This window comes from Cajanus cajan, chromosome 1, assembly GCF_000230855.2.
Source record: "Cajanus cajan strain Asha chromosome 1, NIPB_CcT2T_4, whole genome shotgun sequence".
In the NCBI taxonomy this organism is placed as follows: domain Eukaryota; kingdom Viridiplantae; phylum Streptophyta; class Magnoliopsida; order Fabales; family Fabaceae; genus Cajanus; species Cajanus cajan.
The window spans coordinates 43680934-43705975 of NC_138517.1; the positions used below are offsets into that span (position 1 = coordinate 43680934).

Consider the following 25042-nt stretch of genomic DNA (forward strand, 5'->3'; position numbering starts at 1 on the left):
GTTTTTAGAGAGAAGTTTTAGAAAGAAGGACTTTGGGTCTGTGAGCTCCTTTCTCTCCCAAATTTCTCTGTATGATTCTTTTTCTCCTCTAGATCACTAATGCCTTCTGTCTTTTCTTGAAATTTAGATTAGGAAGCTTGCTTTGGGAGGATTGAAGTTCCGGGTTGAGCTTCGGAAGGGAATTCTAATTCTTCTTAGTTATTGGCTATTTTGAGCCAATCTTCAGGTGAGGGAAGCTAGAATGTAAGTTGTTTAATTTCAGGAGAGTTAGGGAAGCTTTATGCATGGTGTTCTTTTGTTGAAATAGTTTAGTTGTTGGGTGCTTAAGTTGATTTATGTTGTTTATATTGTTGTAAGTTGTATATTGTTGTTAAGATGTATATTGCTGTAAAGTTGTTAAGATGTCTATTACTATAAAGTTTTTAAGATGTTTATTGCTGAAAAGTTGTATGTTGTTTAAGTTGTTAAGCTGATTAAGCTGTGATGATGAGTTGTTGATCACTAGGACTAGGGGAGATGTTTTCGAAGTTGCTCATCCCATTGTGTGGATTGAGATAGTTGTGGTGCTCTAAGAGCCCAATTTGTTGAAAAACCCTCCTTGGGAAGTTGTCCCTTGGAGTGGACGTTGTGTTGTTCTCCTCTAGGACTTAGTTGATCCTGTGTGTGGGCAAGGTCGAGGCACACGTGTACAAAGAGACCACGGTATAGGGGCTAGGCCGAGCTATACCGATTACAAGCGGCCAGATGTTTATTGTTGTAAAGTTGTTATGGTGTCTATTGTTGTAAAGTTGAAAAGTTGGGGACATATGGTGAAGATATATGTCCTATGTTGAGATACATAGTACTAAGGTGATAAGTTGAAAGTTATTTTAAAGTTGAATCCCTTAGTACTGTGTGGGCGACATGAAAATAGTCAATCCATGTCATGGTTGAATGACCAATTTGAGTAAGGTATCTAGTTAGAGATGTAGTCTTTAACTAGGTACTGGAGGGTGCGTGGTACTTGAAGGACAGTGGGTGGACTAACTCCGCATGTGGATTGGTGATGCTAGCCAAGGTCGTGGTAGGCTCATACCCAAACCCTTCTGTCCTGACAGTAGTACTGGGCCTCCGAGTCTAAGTGGCACACCTGAGAAATCGCCTATTATTGTCTATACCTGGTTCTCTTCGGAGTTCCTAACGTTGTTCTATACCTGACCTGGTTGAGATAGGTCAAACGCTAGATTCGGTAGGGTTTATGCCACATAGACTGCTCAACCTCGGTTGTTGGAGATCTCCCAATTGTACATGCGTGACGACACATTAAATATTAAGTTGTATATTGTTGTTGTTGTTGTTGTTGTTGTATTAAAGTTGCTTCTAAGTTGTATGAATGAGTTGGGTTTTTATGTTGAACTGTATGGTCGTTTGTGATGATGATTGATATGCATTAATATCTGTCATGAGATACATTTATTACATGATCGTTAATATGATGAAGTGTGTGGTGTTTGGCTTCATGATTGATGGATTGTATTTTATGCATGAGTAGTATTGGATAGAGTATGGTGTGACTCTATGAACATGATTGATAGTTGGATGATTGTGTGGTATAGACTATTGTCGGTACTTTTATGATTGATTTTTGAACTCTAGCTTACCCTTCTATTTCCATGTGGTGGAACTGCAATGATCATACTTGGTATGGGAGCAGGTCAGGGCTAGCTTGGAGTTGAGGTGTCCGTTGCGAGACGGGGAGTTTTGATCCTCGTGTTAGAGTTACCATTTTGGGTAACGGTTTTGTCTGTGCTTGACCGACACTAGGGAATATTATTTTTGGGATGACTGTAGATATATGCAGTTCTATTTTATAACCAGAAACTTTGTTATTTTCATTTTTATTTGTATATGTATGTATGAGTTATCCAGCTTAATATTTCTCTTAGTTTTACTAGTAGTAGTGCGATTCCACTAAGTGTAGAGACCATGGCGGGTCGTTACACTACTTATCAACCTATCCCCACTACAAATCCCACAACACACACCACCAACCGAAACCAGCCAACATAATTTTTTCTTTTTTGACCTCTCATCACCCACCTACACCAAATCTTTTCAAGTCACCGTCCAATGCACCAACTCCACCAACACCAACACCACCTATTCACCATTCTACTCGCCCCAGGAATCCACCTCCTTTCCTTCATAATTTCCACTACAATTATTTGTCTACAATGCCAAATCAATCATTCTCTTGATGCTTGTATCCAATTCAGTCTGTTGCCAATTATTGTTGTATTTTTTAGTCTCACCACTATCTTGAAGCCATCTCCCATCCTTGCTAGATCGAGGCCATGAACGTTGAAATTGATGCCTTAGTCTTGAATAAAACCTAGGACATCGTGGACAAACCTCCTCAAGTCAAACCCATCGATTGCAAGTAGGTTTATAGAGTCCAACGAAGACCAGATGGAACTATGGAACACTACAAAGTGCGACTGGTTGCCAAGGGTTTTGCCCAAATTGAAAGGATCGATTACTTCGAAACTTTTTCCCCTATTGTTAAAGTGGCAACCATTCGTGTTATCCTTACTCTTGCATCTGTTAATAATTGGCAACTTCAACAATTAGATGTCAACAATGCGTTCCTTCATGGGGATCTTACCAAAGATGTGTACATGGTTATTCCTCCTTGTAGACACCCAATTTTGTATAGGATACCAAAATGAGACAAAGGACTACTAGAACAGGACAAGCAATCTTTGGAAGGCCCAACATGATGGAAATCACTTGTAGGAGTGATTTGCCCATGGTCCATCACAACATGACATCAAAACAATCCAGAATAAATTCAGAAGGCCTAGGAGCTCAAAAAGACATAATTAGGAGCCTGGAATGGGTCGTTCCATATGAATATAAAGGTATGGAAACCATAGGTTAAAATGGGTCGTTCCCAATCAAGAATGGACCATTTTGGCTCGTAAATCTATATGCTAAAAGGCGGCTTTTTGACCCCAATAAATAAAAAAAAAATAAAAAAATACACGAAATAAATTAAAAAAAAAACAATTTACCAAAGTAGGTGATTTTGGACAGCGTGGCACCACGTGGAACAGAAAACGCAGGGGGTGGGGCGTTTTTCAGAAAAAGCCTCCCCCTATGCGCCTTGTATGGCTGATGTGGCACCTGCACACATGGAAAAAGAAAGAGCAGGGGGGCAGGCATTTTTCAGAAGGAGCCTCCCCCCTAGGCGCCATCTATTTTGGTGCTGAAACGTGGCAGGTTAGAGAAGAAAAAGCATGGGGGGAGGCGTTTTGTAGATAAACCCTTCCCCAGGTGCCATCTGTTTACGCGTTGATGCGTTGCAATGCGCCTCTCCCCCAAGCGCGTTGTACACTATGTAATACGTGGCGCCCCAGCCCCAGGCGCTATTAAATTCAAACACTCCCTTTCATTAGTTAAATGTAGAACGTGTTATTGGGTTTCACAAAATTCACTTCCTCATTTGACCACGAATATCCAGGTCTTCTAGGAAACTCAAGTATCTGAGGGATACAAACGAGCTAGAGTGATCAGTTAATAGATATCCCCCGATTATGCGTAAAATGAACGCTCTAGTATAGCGCTCCAACTGTTCCTAGCTATGTATATGCTCAGAAATATTAGTACACCAGAGGAAGTGAATTTTGTGAAACCCAATAACACGTTCTACATTTAACTAATGAAAGGGAGTGTTTGAATTTGATAGCGCCTAGGGCTGGGGTGCCACGTATTATACAGTGTACAACGCGCCTGGGGGAGAGGCGCATTGCAACGCATCAGCGCGTAAATAGATGGCACCTGGGGGAGGGTTTATCTACAAAACGCCTCCCCCCATGCTCTTTCTTCTCCAACCTGCCACGTGTCAGCACCAAAACAGATGGCGCCTAGGGAGGAGGCTCCTTCTGAAAAATGTCTGCCCCCCTACTCTTTCTTTTTCCACGTGTGCAGGTGCCACATCAGCCATACAAGGCGCATGGCGGGGAGGCTTTTTCTGAAAAACGCCCCACCCCCCTGCGTTTTCTGTTCCACGTGGCGCCACGTTGTCAAAAATCACCTACTTTGGTAAATTATTTTTTTTTTAATTTATTTCGTGTATTTTTTATTTTTTTTTATTTATTGGGGTCAAAAAGCCGCTAAAAGACAGTTGGGAACGACCTATTTCAAAATCAAAACGGCTCGTTCCTAATTCCAAAATTAGCTTAAAACCCCTAGCTTGGAACAACTCGTTCCAAAATCGAAATGATCGTTCTAGTTAGTTTGACGCCTATAAATAGGTGCCTCATGCACAGTGCAAAGGGACAAAATTTGGATCGAAAAAACAACAACTTTAGACTTGTTTTCTATAGTTTTAGTTCAGATACTCTCTCTCTCTTTCTTTTCTTTTGTATTTCTTAAGAATTGTGTGGATATTTGTAGTGTGAAGGGCTGCCAAAAAGCACTTGAACCCCATATTCCAAAGACGAATCTTATAAAATCTTGCTTCAGAGGTACTTTCATAAATTCCTTCATTTTTTTTTACTACTTTGTTCATATGATAATCGTCATAAATAAATAACAATCATGTAGACATACTATTCTAAACGTTTAAGGGTTTAAATCCCCCATCTTTACATGCAATTATAATGTAAGAGTAACTTGTAAATAATCAAAAGGGAAATAAGATATTCAAATTATTATTCGTTACCATGTTAATTTTATCATAGAGTACCGGTTTAGGGCGTTGTAAGGTGTCTAATACCTTCCCTACACGTAAATGACCTCCGAACCCAATTCTGGCTATGAAGGCCATAATTGACTTTTCAAAAATCTTTTCTTTTTCCAACATTTTGAGAAAAATATCAGTGCGAATCCTTCGAACCTTTTCAAAAATCATTGATTAGGGATTAATCTGGTTTTCAAGCATTCCCTAACTGATGAGATTTTTAAAACGGAGGTCCAAACCATATATGAGCAAGATCAAAATTTTTCCGGTTCCGACACTCTTGGGTTAGGTTCCCATGCTTCCTCCAAATGTTGCAAACTGAAGATGTCTCTCTATGGCCTCAAGTGAGTCAATCGCAAATGGTATGAAAAACTTTCTCTTTTGCTTCTTTCTTGTGGTTACAAGCAAGCTCAAGCTGATCATAGCCTATTCATTATAGTTTTTGGTTTTGATTTTACTATTATGATTATCTATGTTGATGATATTGTGTTAACTGGAAATTGACCCATTGAAATTGCTCATATTAAACATGTCTTCACTCCAATTTTCGCATTAAGGATCTTGGGCTCTTAAAACACTTTTTGGGCTTAGAAGTGGCTCATTTAGACGTTGGGATTTCCTTATGTCAACACAAGTATTGCCTTGATATACTCACTGATTCTAGAATGCTTGGCTGCAAACCCTCCTTCATGTCGATGGATAGTTCTCTTCACCTCCATCATGACTCTAGTCCCTTGATGGTCGATCCTTTGTCCTATTGGCATTTGGTTGGCCGCTTGTTATACCTCACAAGTACTCGTATAGACATTGTTTATGCTACCCAACAACTCAGCCAATTCATGGCTCACCCTACTCAGGCTCATCACAACGTCGCTTTGAGAGTTTTACGTTATCTCAAGAGTTGTCTCGACAAAAGACTTCTTTTTCGTAGAGACTCTCCTCTCCAAATATCTGGTTTCGGCAACGCTGATTGGGCAACTTGCATTGATTCTCTGCACTCTATTACTAGTTATTGTTTCTTTCTTGGAAATTCTTTGATCTCATGGAAGACTAAGAAAAAAAAACCGTATCTCGCTCTTCTTTTGAGGTCAATTATCGCGCCCTTGCATCCACTACTTGTGAACTCCAGTGGTTGTCTTACTTGCTTAATGATATTCAAGTCACTTGTTCTAACTCTACTATTTTATTTTGTGATAACGAAAGTGCACTTCATATCGCTACCAACCCAGTCTTTCATGAATGCACAAAAAATTTGGATATTGATTGTCACTTGGTCCGTGAAAAATCTCAACAGGTTTAATGCAATTACTACCAGATTCCTCCTCACATCAACTGGTTGACATCTTTACCAAGGCTCTCCCACCTAGACTATTTCATTCTAATTTATCCAAGCTGGAGTTAGTTGACATTTTCCTACCTCCATCTTGTGGGGGGATAATAGAAGGAATACCTAATTCGGACCAAATCAGCATATGCAAGACAAATGCATAGTGAGTTGTACATACGACAAGAGTTGTACCAGCACATAGTGAGAAGTACATAGGAAAAATTTGTATATGCTTTCTTTTATTATTATCCTATTAGGTCACCTCTTGTGTGTGTGTATGTCTATGTCTATATATATATATATATATATATATATATATATATATATATATATATATATATATATATATATATATATCGCTTCCATTTGAATGAAAATACATAGTGATTTCACTATTCAATCTTTGCTTTTTTGTCATCCTTTTTATTCCCTTTTACCTGAGAGGTCCTTAGCCTCTCAACGTAGGGCATGGGTATGACCACATTGGGCGTGAAGGGGAAAAAGATTTCCCTCTAACCACTCCATGTTAGGCATGAGCACTTTCTCGTTAGGCATCATGTTGCTGCTAGAATTGGACTATGTTTTAAGGAAAATAAGCAGTAAAGGAGCCTATAAAGAGTAATATAATTAGAATTAAAAATAAAAATAAAATAAAATAGCTAATTGTGATTAGTTTAACAAAGAGGAAGGAAATGAGAATATGGATAAGGAAAAAAATGATAGAAAGAAAGAGAGGAATGATATAATTATAATTTGATTAAACAAAGAAAGGAAGTGTGTATGATGAAAAGAAATGATGAAAGTATAATTATTGGTAATAAGTAATGATAAAGATGTATGATAATAATTGATGATAATGGTGATGTTAGTAATGATGATGATGATGAGATGAGTAAGTCCAAGCAAGGTTAAGTACTTTGTGCGAAAGTCCAGACTTGTTGATATATTTCATTGTTGTTGTGTTGTATTGATTTGGTTGTGTGGAGCCCATATACATTACATACATACATACATACTTTCTTTGGTGAGGTAGTGTGAATTATACAAAAGAGTCTCTATGGTCATCCACCTAAACCTTGGGAGCATTATGGTACGGAGTCCTTGACAAGTATGGGGGCAACCATGTAAAATCGTAATGCTTTGATTAGATCCTAGAAGATTTTCTTTAGTCAAGAGTGGATTGAAAGGGTCACCCAATGTCTAGTGATTCAATCCATGGCTTAAAGATTGCCTTGTATTGGAGCGTCTTTTGGTGATGTTGGAGATTTGGTACCGTATGCATGTAGAGTTAGAAGCATATGTCACATGAGTCCTTAATATATGTATATATTGATGAGTGTGATTGTAACTTTAATGCTTTGAATGACATATGATGAAATTTGAGTACCGGAAGATTTTATGTTGATATTAATTGTGGATGTATGTTGTGTTAGTGCTACCTATATACCTCGTATGTACTATACATGGATGAGATATGTTCTCATTCCTTTATATTTGTGTTATATATTGTTCTTGTTTGGGATAATTGTCATGTAGGAGTAGAGCATGTATATGAGGTTGAGCTTGAGGGAGAGAAAGCATAGTGCATCAATTGGTGTTTTGGGTTCTTGCTTTAATAGTGTAACATTGGGGATTAAAGACCTTGTTATGTTTTCTTTAGCTATAGATGGAGTTTAGTTTGATTTATAGTTTAAGAAGTTTTATTAAAAGCTGGTTTGTGCCTTGTTTTATGAACTTATAATTATGTTTATCTATCTTTTTGCTAAAAAAAATTATTATACAACGCATGAACCTTTTTACAATGCGAGTTAAATTAGTTATTTATATTATATTTTTAATTAAACTTGTTTTCTCTATAATATTTTATAATAAATGTTTTGGGGTAAAAGGGTGTTACATTTAGTAGTATTAGAACTTGTTAGTTCATTTGCCTAGTGTCTTATGAACCTTTATCATGTTTATGTGTGTACTCTAACTAGTATGTTTGATGTTGAATGTTTCAAGTTGTTGTTTACTTTTTGTTAATTAGAAAAGTAATGGCAAGGATGAATGATCGCACTTTAGTTGATGCTTTATAGGTGATAGTTTAAGTGATGGGGAATATGAACGTTGCAAAAACCAATTGGTTGTTAAGGTTTTAGATGATCAATCTGACTACCTTCAAGGGTGGATTTCATCCTAATGGAACTATGCAGCGGATATTTGAGGTGGGGAAGATCTTTTAGGCTATGGAGCGCCCCAATGCGTAGAAGTGCCATTTGCTACCTTCAAGTTGTCTAGAGATGTTAGGTTCTACTAGCAAAACACTTTGCAGCGGATGATGGCTGAGGGTACTATAGTAAAATAGGATAACTTCAAAAAGATTTTCTTGAAGAAATATTACCCTCAAGAGGTGAAGAATAGGAAGTAGATAGAGTTTCTAGAGCTGAAGCAAGGTAACGGAACAGAGGCAGAATACATCACCAAGTTTAAGGAGCTAGTAGGCTTTAGTCCCCACTACAACGGTGCCGATAACAAGTAATCCAAGTGTGTAAAGTTTGTTAATTGTCTACAACCAAAGATCAAGCAAGCCATGATCTACCAGGGATTTACCAATTCCCTATACTAGTAATTAAGTGTCGCATTTACGATAAGGATGGCATGGCACTTGCAATACAATATAGGAGTGTAGGACCAATGATGGAGCAAAGGAGGTCACTATAAGAAAATGACGATTTTGCGACGGTTATATGGCCTACATTGCGACGGTTAGAACTGCCGCAAATACAACATTGCGACAGTTTGGGAAACGTCGCAGAATTATCCGTCACAAGGCAATTTTGCGACGGTTATCAGAACCGTTGCACAAACCGTCGCAAAATTGGAATTGCGACCCCTGAAGCACCTGACGCACTAACTGCCTCTATATTAACATTGCGACCCTTTCATCAACTGTCGCACCAACTGCCTCTAAATTAATATTATGACCCTTTTTTTACCCGTCGAAAATTATAATTTTTTTTTAATTTTAATAAATTTATTAATGTAACAATCCTCATATTTGGCCTCTCAATGGTTCTATTTCACGATATTTCACTGTTTAGCGTGTTTTATCCTTACTTGTGCAATTTCTGAGAAACTTTCCAGAAGGTCACCCATCCCTGTACTACTCCAGGTCAAGCACGCTTAACTGTAAAGTTCTGATGAGTAAGCTACCGAAATATATATGTATGTTGTCAGTATAACTTATACAAATTAATTCATTTAAGTCATCATCAAATATACAATCTCATATTTGTACTATAATAATAATATATAATAATTTTATATTACGAATAATAATAATAATAATAATAATAATATATTTAGTTATTCTTTATTTATATGTACTTACTTTTATAATTAACATCTACTTATTTCTATTTAAAATTATAATTTAAATTATTTAATTTTATAATTTATAATGATAATATAATTTATAAAATTATAAATATTTATTTATTACATACTTATAAATTAAATTTTAATATTTTAAATAAATTATTAATTAATTTAATATATTTATTTACCTTAAATCAAACATATAAAATTCAAAAAAAAATGTATTTATCCTTGTTTTATTTTCTAATTATCAACTATTAATAAAATACTAACTTAACATCTTATCTAATTATATATAATATTCTCTTATCAAATTTAAAATCAGATATTAGTTATACAAAAATATTAAGATCATATAGTAAATTGTCAATAAGATTTTAGTTAAATAATTTAAAATAATTAATGTTTCAATTATATTGTTAATTAGCAAATAATTTATTCCAAAACTAATTAATTTTTTTATATTAATTATTAGTAAAATTTAATACTTTTAAATTAATAATTAATTGGATCGATGAAATTCAACACATACCATGAGTTATTGAGCGGAATAACTTTACCAAGAGTTTTTTTGTAAGTTATCTTAAATCAAACATATAAAATTCAAAAAATGTATTTATCTTTGTTTTATTTTTTAATTATCAACCATTAATAAAATACTAACTTAAAATCTTATCTAATTATATCATAATATTTTCATATCAAATTTAAAACCAGTTCTTACATTTTCGACAAATATAAATTTTTCTGAAATATTCCATCAATAATATAGTTTTTCCTACAAAAATTTTCTCATCGAAAATATAAATTTTCTGACAAATTTAATTTTGTTTTATAAGAAATCATCTTCGATTAATATAACATTTTGTATATATGATTTAAAAGTAAAAGATTTTCAATTTAACGGTTGAATTTACAAAATTCACATTTAATATAAAGTTATTGAGCGATGTAACACTTAGTAAAATTTACACCGATGTAATTATAACCCCCCTTATATATATATATATATATATATATATATATATATATATATATATATATATTAAATGTAACTTTTACTAAGTATTACACCGCTCAATAACTTTATATTAAATGTGAATTTGGTAAATCCAACTGTTAGATTGAAAGTTCATATCTCTCATAGATTATATATACAAAACTTTATATTAATCCAAGATGATTTGATACTTCATTTTTATAAAACAAAATTGATGTAATATATTCATTTCAAAATACACTAAAATATAAACACCTTGATTACCTTCCAGTTATTTTTCAATTTTAACAAAATTTGATATACACTTATAAAGTGATATGAACTTTTAATTTAACGGTTGGATTTACAAAATTCACATTTAATATAAAGTTATTGAGCGGCATAATATTTAGTAAAAGTTACACCGGTATAATTATAACCTCCTATTATATATATATATATATATATATATATATATATATATATATATATATATATATATATATATATATATATATATATATATATATATACAGGGACGGGTGCACGTTTGGAATAGTGGGGCACTTGCCTCACTACTATTTGACATATACATAATTTTTATCTAAAAAAATAATATATTTTAAAAAATAAAAATTATATTCTACTAAAATAAAAATATAGATTCAGAAAAAATATTTATTTATTTGATATCTGTCAAATTTTTGAAAGAAATTAATTCTCATGTGATAAAAAAAATTTCTTAAGAATGAATTAATTTTTTAAAAAAGTTTAATTATAATATATATATATATGTATATATATATATATGTCTTAATATTCACATATATAATGTAATATATTAAAATAAATAAGTTTTTGATAAAATAAAATTTGTACCATGCATGTTTATCTTTTGTGTTTTTTATTTATTGTATACGTTGATTGAAAAAATCAAAATAGTAAAATTGTATATATTGATTAAAAAATCAAAATAAGAAAAATAAATCTGAAGATTTATGTTCCATTTAGAATTTTTATTATAAGATATATTTTGAAATAAATTATCATCTAAAAATATATATTAGATATTAAAAACATATTTAGATCATAAATAAATTAAACTAGATTTTTATAAAATTTAACATATTTATTTTTATATTTTTAATAGTGTTAAAAAGATGGACATTTAAAATAAAATTTATAAAATTTAACATTGTAAATTATTCAATAATATGTGATCTGATAACTCAAAAATTAAGTTATAAAATGATAATTATATTTATTTATATACTCTAACACATCTTACATACAAGATAAATTCATAAGTTTGTTGAAAGGTAAATTTATATTCTAGTCACGATTTTGAAATTATATAAAGAAAAAAAAATTGTGTACTTCATGTTAAAGGAAGTATATATAAAATTGTTAATAAAATATAAGTTCATTAAGATAATATACATAATACTTCAAAAAAAAACTTTTAAATTCTAATAAAAAAAATTGTCTTGTAGATTGCGACGGTTTATAGTAAACCGTCGCAATGCTGAAAAGTTTGTGACGGTTTATGACTAACTGTCGCAATGTTAAAAAAAATTTGCGACGGTTTATGATTAACTGTCGCAATGTTTAACAAATTTTGCGACGGTTTACGATAAACCGCCGCAATGTTGAATAATTTTGCGACGGTTTTGAATAACTGTCGTATGAAGGGTCGCAATATCGTCGAAATGCTGAAAAGTTTGCGACGATTTATGACTAATTGTTGCAATGTTAAAAAAATTTGCGACGGTTTATGATTAACTATCACAATGTTAAACAAATTTTGCGACGGTTTACGATAAACCGTCGCAATGTTGAACAATTTTACGACGATTTTGAAAAACTGTCATATGAAGGGTCACAATATCAAAGCGACGACGGTTTCTAGATAACCGTCGCAATTTATCATTTTACTTGTAGTGGGTATAGTCCCTTTAGCAAAAGTAACTCATACTTGACACTTGTTAGTGGCTAGCAATGCCAACAATCTCATTCGAGGAGCTAACAACCAATCACGAATCAATCTATGTATGGAGAAGCATGAGATCTACTTTGTCAATTCAAATGAAATACTTCAAGTGTGGGACAAAATTTTTTAAAATAGGTTAATTTTTTATTAAAAAAATCTTAAAATAATCAAGTTGGATTTATAAAATACGACTTCTAAAATAAAAGTCATGTTTTACAAATATGACTTTTACTTTAAAGAAAAACTAAAATCATGTTTTAAAAAATAACATTTTAAAACTTTATCTATAATAATATTATTTTAATGTAAGAAAATAAAATAAAACAAGTTGTCTAATGGACTTTTCCACTTTGAACATATAAATAAGTAAAATATATCATATTTAATAGAGATGACTTTCATTTAAAATAAATAAATAAATAAAAGTCGTGTTATGAAACACGGCATCACAACTTATTTATTCTTTAAAAAAATAGAAAGTTATTTAGTTTTAGAGTTTTTAAAAAATTACCCCTCGGAGTTAAAAAAAAATGTTGTGACACCCTCTATCCCACACATAAATATACAATTATATCAAATAATAAGAGTAAATAGAAACCTTTGTAATTAGAACAACATCTCAAATAGCATAAGGGTAAAAGGCTCACATTCACATCTTAAAACACTTTCATAATGAAGTAATTCAATAATCAAAATCACCTAAGTAAATAGACAACTTAATTATAATTAATGAACGAAATAACATGTAAGTAATCCAATTTACAAAGTAAAAAAAGACATTCTATTTTATCCTTTGGTGTCACATGTCCTAATCAGAGCACGCCCAATACAGAAGCCTAAACTTCATCACTAACATCCCCTACTGATGATCACCTATAATACAATTTTAAACATATATAAACAAACATGAGAGTGAGAAACATCTCACTCGGGTTCAGGTGCAAAAATAATTGTTAGACAACACACAAACAACAAACATAATACAAGTCACAAGCACAAATCACATATAAACAATACACATACACAATCAGAATCACATGCACATTCATTTATCATGCAATGATGTCATGGACTTGACTCATAAATGCATGCATGTGGCACCAGTTACGTGTCTCATAATCATATATCATGTGGTATGCTATCGAAGCAACATACCTGGAGTAGTGTAGGAGTACATGTCGGTTCAACCGCACTCTCTCAACTAGAAGGATGTCCTGCTAGGATCTGGTCGGGATAGCGAAGCCGCACAAGAGATGTCCCATGCACACAAATGAGCAGAACTGGGCCTTCCAAACCGCGTTATCCCCTAGGACTCCTCCGAGATGTTTTCCTCAAAGGGTCTTCCCTAACGGTGTACTCCATATCGTACCCCTTCACATAGATGCATATGATGCATGTCACACATTCACATATTCATGGACTCAACATTTCACTTGTCATATCTCATCATGTCACTTGTTCTCATATTACATTATCATACTCATAGTCACAAGATCACATATAAGAGATTCTCATCCTCATCATGTTCATAAAAAAACATCACTTGCATTAACATAATAATAAGGCAGTTCTCACACCATTAGCACCTTCAAACATAACTTAAAACTTTTCTATTTTCAAAATTAAACACATATTCACACTCAGCAAACATAAGAAACACAACAGAAAACTCAAACATCAAAATAGAAAACATTATATTTTACCTGTTTCTCGTAGGGTTTCCGTAGGAACCCATAGAGTACTCTAATCCTTATCAAAACATATTCAAACTCAAAATTAAATATATATTTATGCTCAGTAATCACACTACAACAAAAAGTATTATTAGTGACTATTATTTAGTGGCAATAAGATAATTTCCTGCATATTATTATTAGCTAAAGTTTTTAGTGGCCAATAAAAATTAGTCAATAAAACTTTTTTTATAGTGACAATTTTTTAAAATTACCGTTAATATTAATTTTTATTTGAACTTCTGTTTTAAAAAATTCCTCACACTCGGTGCATAAGGCATTTCCCATCTTTTACCTCACTTCTCACCATCATCTCACTCTCACTCTCGCTTATCACTCTCACTAATGGCTTCTTCTATCTTTTGCGCATAGCTTCAATGGCAGCGTCAACTCATTCTCCTTTTGGATCTTCATGTGGTAATATCTCTTGTGATTTTGTCTTCAATTTCAATTTTAAGGTTTGTTTTGCACGATTCATTTTTTTTTCCATTTCAAACTCTTTCTCTATCTCCATCTCTCTATTACAGAATGATTGTTTTGATTTGATTGTGCTTTTTGTGTTAATCTTTTAAATACAAAATAGTTATGTTTGGAATGTTTGGAAATTTTGGTTTCGGAAGGTAAGTTGCTAGGCTCATGTTGATCATGCTCTGTTGCTATGTATAAGTTGCTTCGAGGGAGGAGGTTAGTGTAATTTTCCTTTTAGTTTATGGAGACACTTATTTTATTTTATTTTCCTAGTAGTGCCTATAGAGAAGCTTTCATTATTTTGTGCCATAATGTAGAATTTGTGTTGACAACATATAAGTTACTTTTTAGTTGAGTAGTGCTGTTGATGTGTAACAATTTTCTGAAACTGATTTGAAGACAGATAGCTGTTAGGTGGGTGTTTACTATGTGGATAGGTTGCTTCAACTTTTCCATTATTGTCTTGACTTTTTATAGATATTACTTTATATGTCTTGAGATTGAAACTGATATTGTAAGCTATCACATCATGGATCTTAACTACTTCTGTTTGTTGCTTTTTGTACCATAATGATTATGAGACTCAATGAAGTCCTAAAAATTGAGTTATCTGAACTTAAAACATTAAAATGGATGCTAAGGATGATTGATATGCATAAAGATGTGAGGTTTGAATATCAATTCAAGCAAGGATATTGTGTAATTTGCACACACATCAGCCATGGAATGTGCTAGAGCTAGTCCGTTTAAAAGTCAGCTAGTTTTTTTAGCAAGCAGACCCATGGACTGGCAATAATGCATAAGTTCATGTAGGCTTCTGTCTTTTTGGGTCCTTTTCCCCCATAGGCTTTTGGCTGGCCCTCATGGGCTATGGCTTAGAGTGGGTGGATTGGTCCATTTGACAGCTCTAGCAATGAAATCCTTGATGTTTTTCTCAATTTTTCCTGGTTCAACTGTTCAAAAACTTTTGTACTTTTTCTGATTGTAGCTGTGAATGTGATTATTGTTGAAAGTTGAAACATTTTCCATCTTGATTTTTTAATGAAAAAAATTTGTTTCTGCTAATGAACTAGTGTTTTTTCTTTGTTGGCCACAAATGTTGAATCATCTGAGCAATAATAATATATGCTCATGGTTGTTGTTTGTAGTGAGGCACTACTCTAGAATTCGGCCTCCAAGGCCTGTTTCTGCTGAACCAGTAATCAGAGTTTCAAACAATATTGCTCGCTTGGATGCTCCCAAAGAAGGTCCAAAACCCAGACAGCAACTATCATTGCCGCCTTTTCCTGGTCATCCCTTGCCTGCCAAGAGCTCAATTAGTGGTACTGGACGGCGTGATCATGTTACTGCTGTCAATTGGATTAAGTATTACTTCAAGGGCGCATGGGGTTCTGTCATTGAATCCCATTTCAGGGGGGGTCTTGTAAGTATCTACTATTTTATTGTATTTACACTGGCACTTTTTTCCCCTGCTGCCTAATCTATTGACATTGCCTTAAATTGATTACACAGTTTTTGTTATGACTTTTTCTAGTAGAATTAATAGGAGGTTGAATCTCCTTGCACTTGAGGAACATAGATTAAGACCAAGACTTTCAGGATTAGCAAGTGATTATAAATTATAATATTGTAGGTTCAATTCTTTACAAGGCCATCTACTCACCCCTCATCCCCATCACCTACCTTGGTGCTTACACCTCCAATAAAAGCAGAAAAAAGGATGAATGAATGGTAGAAATAAATTTCGTTTTCTACAAAATATTGTGCTTGAAATTGGCCTTGGTTTCTAAGTAAGTAACTAAATTTGCTCAAACCTTTCGTGGTTCAGAAATTACTTTTAATATTCAGGTTGTACTTTAATTTAACCTTAAACATAAGGGCTTGGTTTGTTTCCAAATTCCAATTGTTGTAATTCCTTTACATCATATGCAAGATGGTCATAAAGTTAAATTGGGTGGTCCTGGAGGCACCTTGAAGAACTGATTTAGCAAGGAAGTGCATGCTGTTGTATATATGATGCTTTTGAATATTCTGTTGGTGTACTACACTCCAAGGGAGATCCTCATAAAATTCTACTTACTATGAAAATTGGAACAGCTAACAAGATAGCATGATTTACGTTTTGTATCAAATAATATTTATTTCATGTATGATGGTCAAATATAGGTATGATAATTGAGAAGTGTATTTACAGGCTATATTGATAATTTCCTATTCTAGGTGCAAATGGAGGACTTTGTTGCTGATGACTCTTCCACTCAGAAAGAAGAGCTGAGGAAACCCATGCGAAAGGTATTCATGTTTACATGTATCCTATTAATTCACCATTTTCTAGAAGAAAAAAAACCTCATTTTGGGTAATTCCCTCTGTCTGTCTCTTTTATTCTCACACTGTTTTTCAACAATAAATTTTAGTCAATTGCTTATGATTTGTTTTAGGTTTAATAATACTACAACTATACTGCTTAACTGCATATTAGACCTAATGAAGTGATGAAACGTGGTGTCAGAGTTCATGTTCCTGTATCTATTGCTGAGACTAGGATTTCCAAAAGATATGATGCTATTCCAAGTGGAACACTATATCCAAATGCTGATGAAATTAAGTATCTTCAAAGGCTTCTGATTTACAAGGCATGGCTTTCATTGAATATCATCTCTATTTTATATTACAGTTTTCTGTTAGTATTCTTGTTGTTAAATTGCATGGAAATATATTTTGTTCACTACATATTGTGCTCAAATGTATTATTACTTTCAGGACTCGGCTATTATTGTGCTAAATAAACCTCCAAAATTGCCGGTTAAGGTTTGAATGTCTATTCTCTTACATTTACAGGAATTAACTTTGACTTTATTGTGAGATTTTAATTTCTTGCTGATGACCTTGTTAGGGGAATTTGCCAGTTCATAATAGCATGGATGCATTGGCAGCTGCAGCACTGTCCTATGATTATGATGAGGGTCCTAAACTGGTAAACTAATCTTCTTTTTACATCCTTACAATGGAACAATTTGGTCTATACTTGACTGTAAATGAAAAATCATGTAACAAAAGGATATATATATATATATATATATATATATATATATATATGTATATTCAGACAGATATGCTAACACCTGCATTTTTAAAGATTAAAACATGTGGTCACTTTGAAAGGTTTTGATAATTTCATGGCTCTTTGTCCTGGTTTCTCATCAGAGAAAAGACCTTCAAGCCAAATATTAACTGGAACAGATTCATTTGAGGCATAGTCCAATCACTGAAACCAAGAGAATGAGATACACTACACTTCTAAAAAAGAGATATGAAACAATGTAGTTCATGTTGTTCGAACCAACATTATGGCGCCTGATTAGATATGAAATGGCACATATGTGATGCAAATTGTTCTTCAAATCGTTTTTTAGCTTTAATTGAAGGGAATTTGCTATGGGTCCTGTTTGGGTTCATTTTTGTGTGCATGCATGGTGCTTAAGTTTGGGGTTCTGAGTAGTTAATTCTTCAGTTGTTCTACTCTATATTAATCTGATTTGGACTCTGAAGCTGTTTTCTTAGGAGTGGTTGATGCATATTTGAAAGTACAAGAGAAATTAATTATTTTTGGCGTTTTCAGGTTCACCGTCATGACAAAGAGGGCAGTGGCATCCTTTTACCGGGGAGAACTGAAGAACAGGAAATTGATGAACCTGCATTGAAGGAGGACATTTATTTATTTTGTGCTTTGCATGATTCAATTGCAATTGACGAAGACCTTTTAGACATTTTAGCAAATAGCTCTAAATCATAAGAGACCTTGCTTTCTTTAGGGATATGATTATCTTATAAATGAAATTATGTAATTTCTTTGGATCATGATATCATTGACTATTCATTTTGTCTTTTCAATGGTTTCCTTGGTATCTCAAGGGCATGATAAACTCATAAATTTTGCATTACTCTAATTAATGGGTATTTGGTATTATTGCAAATATGGAGTACTCATATAAAAAATTTATTATTCTTATTATTTTTATGAGAAATGGTGGATGAGAATATTAGTAAAGAAAATAGTTTTTTTTAATAAAAAAAAATCAATGGATGAAAAATTGAATTTGATTCCCTCATCAATTTCAATGCATGGACTAAAAATAATTTTATTTAATTGAATTTAACTAATTGAGTATCAATATGCTATCAAAATAAATTATTTTATCTAATGAAATTCAATTGTATTTCTATATAATTTTTTTTTACATATATGAGAATCTATTATTCAATGAAATTACTTTTAGTGGCCATTAAAATTGTCACTAGAATTGTCATTAAAATTTTTTATTTTTCCCGGCCATTTAAAAGGTCTTTACCAGCACTCACTTTAAATGTCACTAATAATTTTACTGACCTCACATACAACGGCCATAATCTAATTGCCGGTAAAGATATTAATGGTCATTTGTATGGTCGCTAAATAACATAAAAATTGTCACAAAAAATCATTTTTGGTGTTGTGTCATCAGGGAATACAACAACAAAAACTCAAAAGCCAAAATAGAAAACATTCAAAATTTGCCTATTTCTCATAAGGTTTCTCAAAGGAACCCATAGAGCACTCTAATTCATATCAAAACATATTCAAACTTGGATTTAAACATATATTCATGCTCAGTTATCATCAGGAAATACAACAGAAAACTTAGAATCCAAAATAGAAAATATTCAAAATTTGTCTGTTTCTCACCCATAAAGCACTTTAATTCATATCAAAACATCTTCAAACTGAAAATTCAGCATATATTCATACTCAGTAATCATCAAGGAACACAATAGAAAACTCAAAAGTCAAAACAGAAAACATTCAAAATTTGTTTGTTTCTCGTAGGATTTTCTGTAGGAAATTGAATGCATATTCGCACTTAGAATCACACAAGGAACGCAACAGAACAATCAGAAAGCAAAATAGAAAATTTTCATAAAGTGTCTGTTCCTATAGATGTAACATTGTTAAAATAAAAAAAAAATAAAAAATAAAAAGAGGCTGATTCAGTAGCCCAGAACGGGCCGTTCCCAAATTGGAACGGGCCGTTCCAAGCTACTGAATTGAACTACATATTGTAGTTGAGAACGGGCCGTTCTGGAGGGAGAACGGACCGTTCTGGAGGGAGAACGGACCATTCTGGAGGGAGGACGGACCATTCTGGAGGGAGACGGGCCGTTCTAGAGGGAGAACGGGCCGTTCCGCAGGGAGAACGGGCCGTTCCGGATGAGTCCCGGAACGGGCCGTTCTGATTTCAGAACCGGCCGTTCTGGGCGTTAATTTTGTGTGTGATTTGGGAGTTCGGAACGGGCCGTTCTGAACTCGGTACGGGCCGTTCTGGGCCAATCCGAAAGTCTATAACTAGGGGGTTGGGGGCCTTCAGGAGTTTCGGAGTTTTTAGAGAGAAGTTTTAGAGAGAAGGTCTCTGGGTCAGTGAGCTCCTTTCTCTCCCAAATTTCTCTGTTTGACTCCTTTTCTCCTCTAGATCACTAACTCCTTCTGACTTTTCTTGAAATTCAGATCAGAAAGCTTGTTTTGGGAAGACTGAAGTTCCGAGTTGAGCCTCGAGGGGAAATTCTACTTTTGTTCAGTCTTTGGCTATCTGAGCCAATCTTCAGGTAAGGGAAGCTAGAATGTTTGTTATTTAAGTTGCATGTGAGTTTAGAAACTCAATTGATGCATGAAAGTTGAGGATCCATGGCTGGATCGGAGAATTCGCTAATTGTTCAAAGTCTTGGAAAAAAAATGGGGGTTCTGGTGAATTTGATGCATCAGATGGGTGCATGTTGATTCTAGGTTTATTTAAGTTATATGGAGTCTATGCATTGTATTTTGTGTTTGCATGTGGCTGGATTTGTTGGTGTGGATGAGAGTTTGTGAACTCTGTTATTGGAATTTAGGCCGGGCGCAGGTTGAATGCGCTAGGCGTGGATGAGTCTTGGGACTCTCAGGCTGGGATTAGGTTGGGCGAGCTCAGGCTACGCCGAGCGTGAATAAGTTAATGAATGAATTGATGCTTATGCATGTTTAAAGTTAAAGTTTTAGATCATGTATGTATGATATATGATGTATGGTGAGGTGTGATTCATATGTATGCTTTGTGATGATACGTATGAATGTTTGAATATGATATGACATGCGTATATGTTCATATGAGTATGATTGTTGATCATAATGGTGGGCAGACCATTATGATGTATGATGCATTATTGCATGTGATGTCTTATGACATGTGTATGATTGTTGATCATGATGGTGGGCAGACCATTATGATGTATGATGCATTATTGCATGTGGTCTTATGACATGTGTATGATTGTTGATCATGATGGTGGGCAGACCATTATGATGTATGATGCATGATTGCATGTGATGCCTATGGCATGAGTCTAGCCTAGGACTTGAGGAGAGGAAAAATATTTTCGAACTGGAAGAGCTCACATAGAGTCTCTTGAGAGTGGTGCTTGGATAGACCACTGATATATGAGAGTGGTACTCTGGGAGGCCACTGGATTTGGGAGAGTGGTGCTCAGATAGGCCACTGGGTTGGGTGAGTCTCCTCTAAGTCCTTAGCTAGTGTTGGAGCGGGGTATGAGGTCGAGGGTTATTCCCTTAACCAAGTACTCGGGAAGGTGCGTGGATCCTTGCGGATAGTCGGTGGGCGAACTCCACAATTGACTTGGTTAATGCATGCCAAGGTCGTGGTAAGCCCGTACCCAGCTGTGCTATACCTGACGGTGGATCTGGACTTCCAAGTGTGTAAGTGACATCATCCGAGTAAACCCGAGGGAGGATTATATCCTGTTTAGCTGTGACCGAGCGGGCGCTTTGGGCGTGAAAACGGTTGGGGTGGTTTCGGTAGGATAGAATGTCACTTATACAGCTCTATTGTTATGGAGATCTCCTAGGTGTATGCGTGACGACGCATTAGATGATTGATATGCATTGATATCTGTCATGAGATGCATTTATTGCATGATTATTAATATGATGAAGTGTGGTGTTTGACTTCATGATTGGTGGATTATATTTTATGCATGAGTAGTATTGGATAGAGTGTATGGTGTGACTCTATGAATACGATTGTGTAGTATAGATTATTATGATTCATTTTTGAATTCTAGCTTACCCTTATGTTTCCATGTGGTGGAACTGCGATGATCATACTTGGTATGGGAGCAGATCAGGGCTAGCTTGGAGTCGAGGTGACCGCTGCGAGACGGGGAGTTTGATCCTCGTGTTAGGGTTACCATTTTGGGTAGCGATTTTTGTCTGTTTGACCGGCACTAGGGAATATTATTTTTGGGATGACTGTACATATATGGCATTTTATTTTGTATTTAAAGAATTTGGTTATTTTTATTCTTATCTATACCCGTATGTATGAGTTATCCAATTTAATATTTTCCTTAGTTCACTAGTAGTAGTGCGATTCCACTAAGTGTAGAGACCATGGCGGGTCGTTACACTTTTATGGTATCAGAGCCGGTCGAGTCTGTTAGGATGCTCTGTGGGGAGTGATCCTTCTATGTTTCTGTTGTGTCATATCTTTGATATGTGTTAATTTTGGTGAGTTGTAGTGGTAAAGTGTTAGTAAAAGAATGTTTGAATTCTTTTAGTATGATGAGGTCTCAGTTTGATCATATCGCTAGAACTATGGAGATGATGGCCATAGTGATGCAATAGTAAAGTGCTTAATTTGCTCATATGGAGGTGGGTAGAGCTGCGGTTGAGGCAGCTAGACCGGTGGTCTCTCAGGCAGAGTTCAGGAGATGTTAGTGTAGACCCCTAAAATTGTCCGGGTCGGAAATAAAGCTTGAAGACTCTCGAAGACTGAAGGATAATCAGCCAGAAGGACTCCTCGAAGGCCCTAGGAGGGTTCTCTGTAGGTCTAGAGGTCTTAGAATAGCTCAAAATAAGGAAGTGGAGGGAAAAAGCCCAATACGGCCGTACTAAAGTCAATACGACCGTATTGACACTTCAATACGGTCGTACTGAAGTCAATACGACCGTATTGACACTTCAATACAACCGCAGCGAACTCAATACGGGCGTATTGAAATTTCTGAATTTCAATACGACCGTATTGAACTTCAATACGACCGTATTGAAGTTCAAAAATTTCAATACGGCCGTATTGCCCCTGTAGGCCGTATTGCGCCTATTCCCTATAAATATGACGTCAATTGGACGTCATTCCACACTTTTTTAGATAGTTTCAACCCTCTCCTTGAGTATTCTGGGGTTTTTGAGCAGTGTTCTGCCCTAGAAATCACTCGGAGAGTTGATCCGACGAAGTTCTTGAGCCCCAAGCCATTTTGCTTGAGGATCGAACCTAGTCGAGGGGAAATCTTTTTGATTCCCTTAGTTAAAATTTTGTTCTAGGAGAGCGAGGAGCGGGCTTGTAGAGCGAGGGAACGCCAAAACGCTTCCCAGTTCTTTGCAATATATAAAAGCACGCTTCAAGAGGTTTCCCTTCAATCCTTCCTTTTACTGCTTTCTGTGTGCATATTTAAACTGTCATCATGTAGATAGTCAATTTATAATTGCTTAGAATAAATAGGGGTAATTTAGTAATTTTATACTGTTCTTTTAAAAAATAATCTGTCATAGGGAACCCGAAAGGGGCGCCGTGGGGTGCTAACACCTTCCCCACGCGTAACCGACTCCCTTACCCAACTCTGGTTGTAGTGGCCAAAGTTGATTTTTAAATCAATTGCCTTATCCCTTTTTCCAATGTTTTGAGTAAAACATTGGTGGCGACTCCACGAACCCTCCTTTTGCGAAAACCACTAATCCATGGAGGGTCCCGCTTGGGATTAATATGGATTGGTGAGCCTTTTAATAAAATTGCTCGTTTGATGAGGTCTCAGTTTGAGAATAAGTCATTCTAGCAATCCACATTTTTTAAACAAATAAACGAGTCCAACCATCCTTCGCGAATGCCGAAAGTCCGTTTCGGGCCGGTGGCGACAGATGGCGACTCCGCTGGGGAAGCCTCGAGAGTCAGTCCCATTTAGTGACAGATTATTTTTAACAAATAATAGTTAAAACTACTTCATTACCCCTTGCTTGTATTATAATATGTTTTATTATATGGCTTTAAATAACTGTTGTATGTTTAAATTCCGCAATTGTTTGAAATAAAAACTGCACACAAACCTTTGCACACAACAGTTCCCTCTATACCCGGGGGCATGAGTGATTAACCATAGGGAGTGGATGTTAGTACGGCCGGTTGTCGAATGGGTCTATAGGTGCCCGTAGACCGTTGTCGGAAAACATCACTCAAGGTGATAACCATGAACTTGAGTCCGACGGTGCGTTGGAACTTTCCATCGACCTACGACGAGAGGAATTGGGTCCCTATAATGGGGGCACCTTGGGGGCCTTTGACCAAGTGAGAACAGTTAGATCCTCCTTGAATATGCACTTTTCTGCAGGAGACCCCTACCTCGTGATTCGCTCGTGACTGTTCGTGGATGAGTGAATTGTTTGTGTAAATGCTTATGTGCAATTGTTTGTGCATTAATAAATAACCTCGTGATAAGGTCTAAAAATAATCCTCATGCATGAAAAAACCATGACGTGAGAGGAAAAACCATGTGTGAAAATATAATAAAAGTAAGGAGCATAGGCATCATTACCAATAAGACATCATGCATCCTCATGAAAACATACATTTTAGGATCACCAATACCTCTTGACATGAGTGAAAGAGACCCATGACTATAGAGATTCTCCGTTGGGGAGAAATCATAGATAAAGAAGGGTGGTAAACTTCCGTCTTAAAAAGGCAGCGCCTTAAAGATGGAGGTTTATCAAGCTCATGTTAAAGAGTGTATTCATTCCATAAAATAAACTAACTAAACATTCATTTTAGAAAGTGGCTGGTCATCTCTCTGTCCTTACGCGCGCACGGAAAATCAAGAAAATGGAAGCATTGGAGGAGCAAAACAAGAAGCTCACAACCGAGCTTTCACAGCTTAAAGAGCAGATGGTGCAAATGATGGAACTCATGCGTCATCACAACATCCATGATTCTCATCATAGTGATCATGGGTCCCATCATGAGGGAGAGGAGGAAGAGCATGAAAAAGATCCTCCAAACGCCGTACCCCTTGGGGCAGGAATTATAATAAAAGAGCCCGAGGTCTCAAAGGAACAATTCCATGCCCTCGAGGATCGGCTAAGGGCTATGGAGGGGCATGACTTTGACATTAAGGATGCCGCCGACATGTGTTTAGTGAGGGACATTCAATTCCCTCTTAAATTTAAAGTGCCGGATTTCCCAAAGTACGTGGGATCGACTTGCCCTAAAAGTCATCTCACCATGTACTGTCGCAAGATGGCTGCATATGCCACAAATGAAAAGCTCTTGATCCACTGCTTTCAAGAGAGCTTAGCTGAAACTGCACTCAACTGGTATATGCAGCTAGATG

The 25042-nt window shown here is 35.2% G+C and overlaps 1 protein-coding gene and 1 long non-coding RNA gene across 5 annotated transcripts; both read left to right on the forward strand.

The window, feature by feature from the left end:
* The first annotated feature begins 14358 nt into the window (after positions 1 to 14358).
* Positions 14359 to 18555, forward strand: LOC145949291 (RNA pseudouridine synthase 3, mitochondrial). 4 transcript variants are annotated; one of them, XM_083060709.1, is made up of 7 exons: positions 14359 to 14526; positions 15729 to 16003; positions 16801 to 16937; positions 17091 to 17214; positions 17342 to 17389; positions 17475 to 17555; positions 18201 to 18555. In XM_083060709.1, exons 1-7 carry the CDS (start codon positions 14490 to 14492, stop codon positions 18372 to 18374), a joined length of 876 nt encoding a protein of 291 aa, XP_082916835.1. In that variant the 5' UTR covers positions 14359 to 14489; the 3' UTR covers positions 18375 to 18555. The 4 variants fall into 4 exon arrangements, with proteins under 4 accessions (XP_082916835.1, XP_082916829.1, XP_082916832.1 ...); XM_083060703.1 differs by having other exon boundaries at positions 14360 to 14529; positions 14733 to 16003; XM_083060706.1 differs by having other exon boundaries at positions 14360 to 14529.
* Positions 18556 to 19992: 1437 nt separating this feature from the next.
* On the forward strand, positions 19993 to 21962 carry LOC145953959 (uncharacterized). Its single transcript, XR_014431175.1, has 2 exons — positions 19993 to 20218; positions 21783 to 21962. It is a non-coding gene; the product is annotated as an uncharacterized LOC145953959 (long non-coding RNA).
* Positions 21963 to 25042: the final 3080 nt, after the last annotated feature.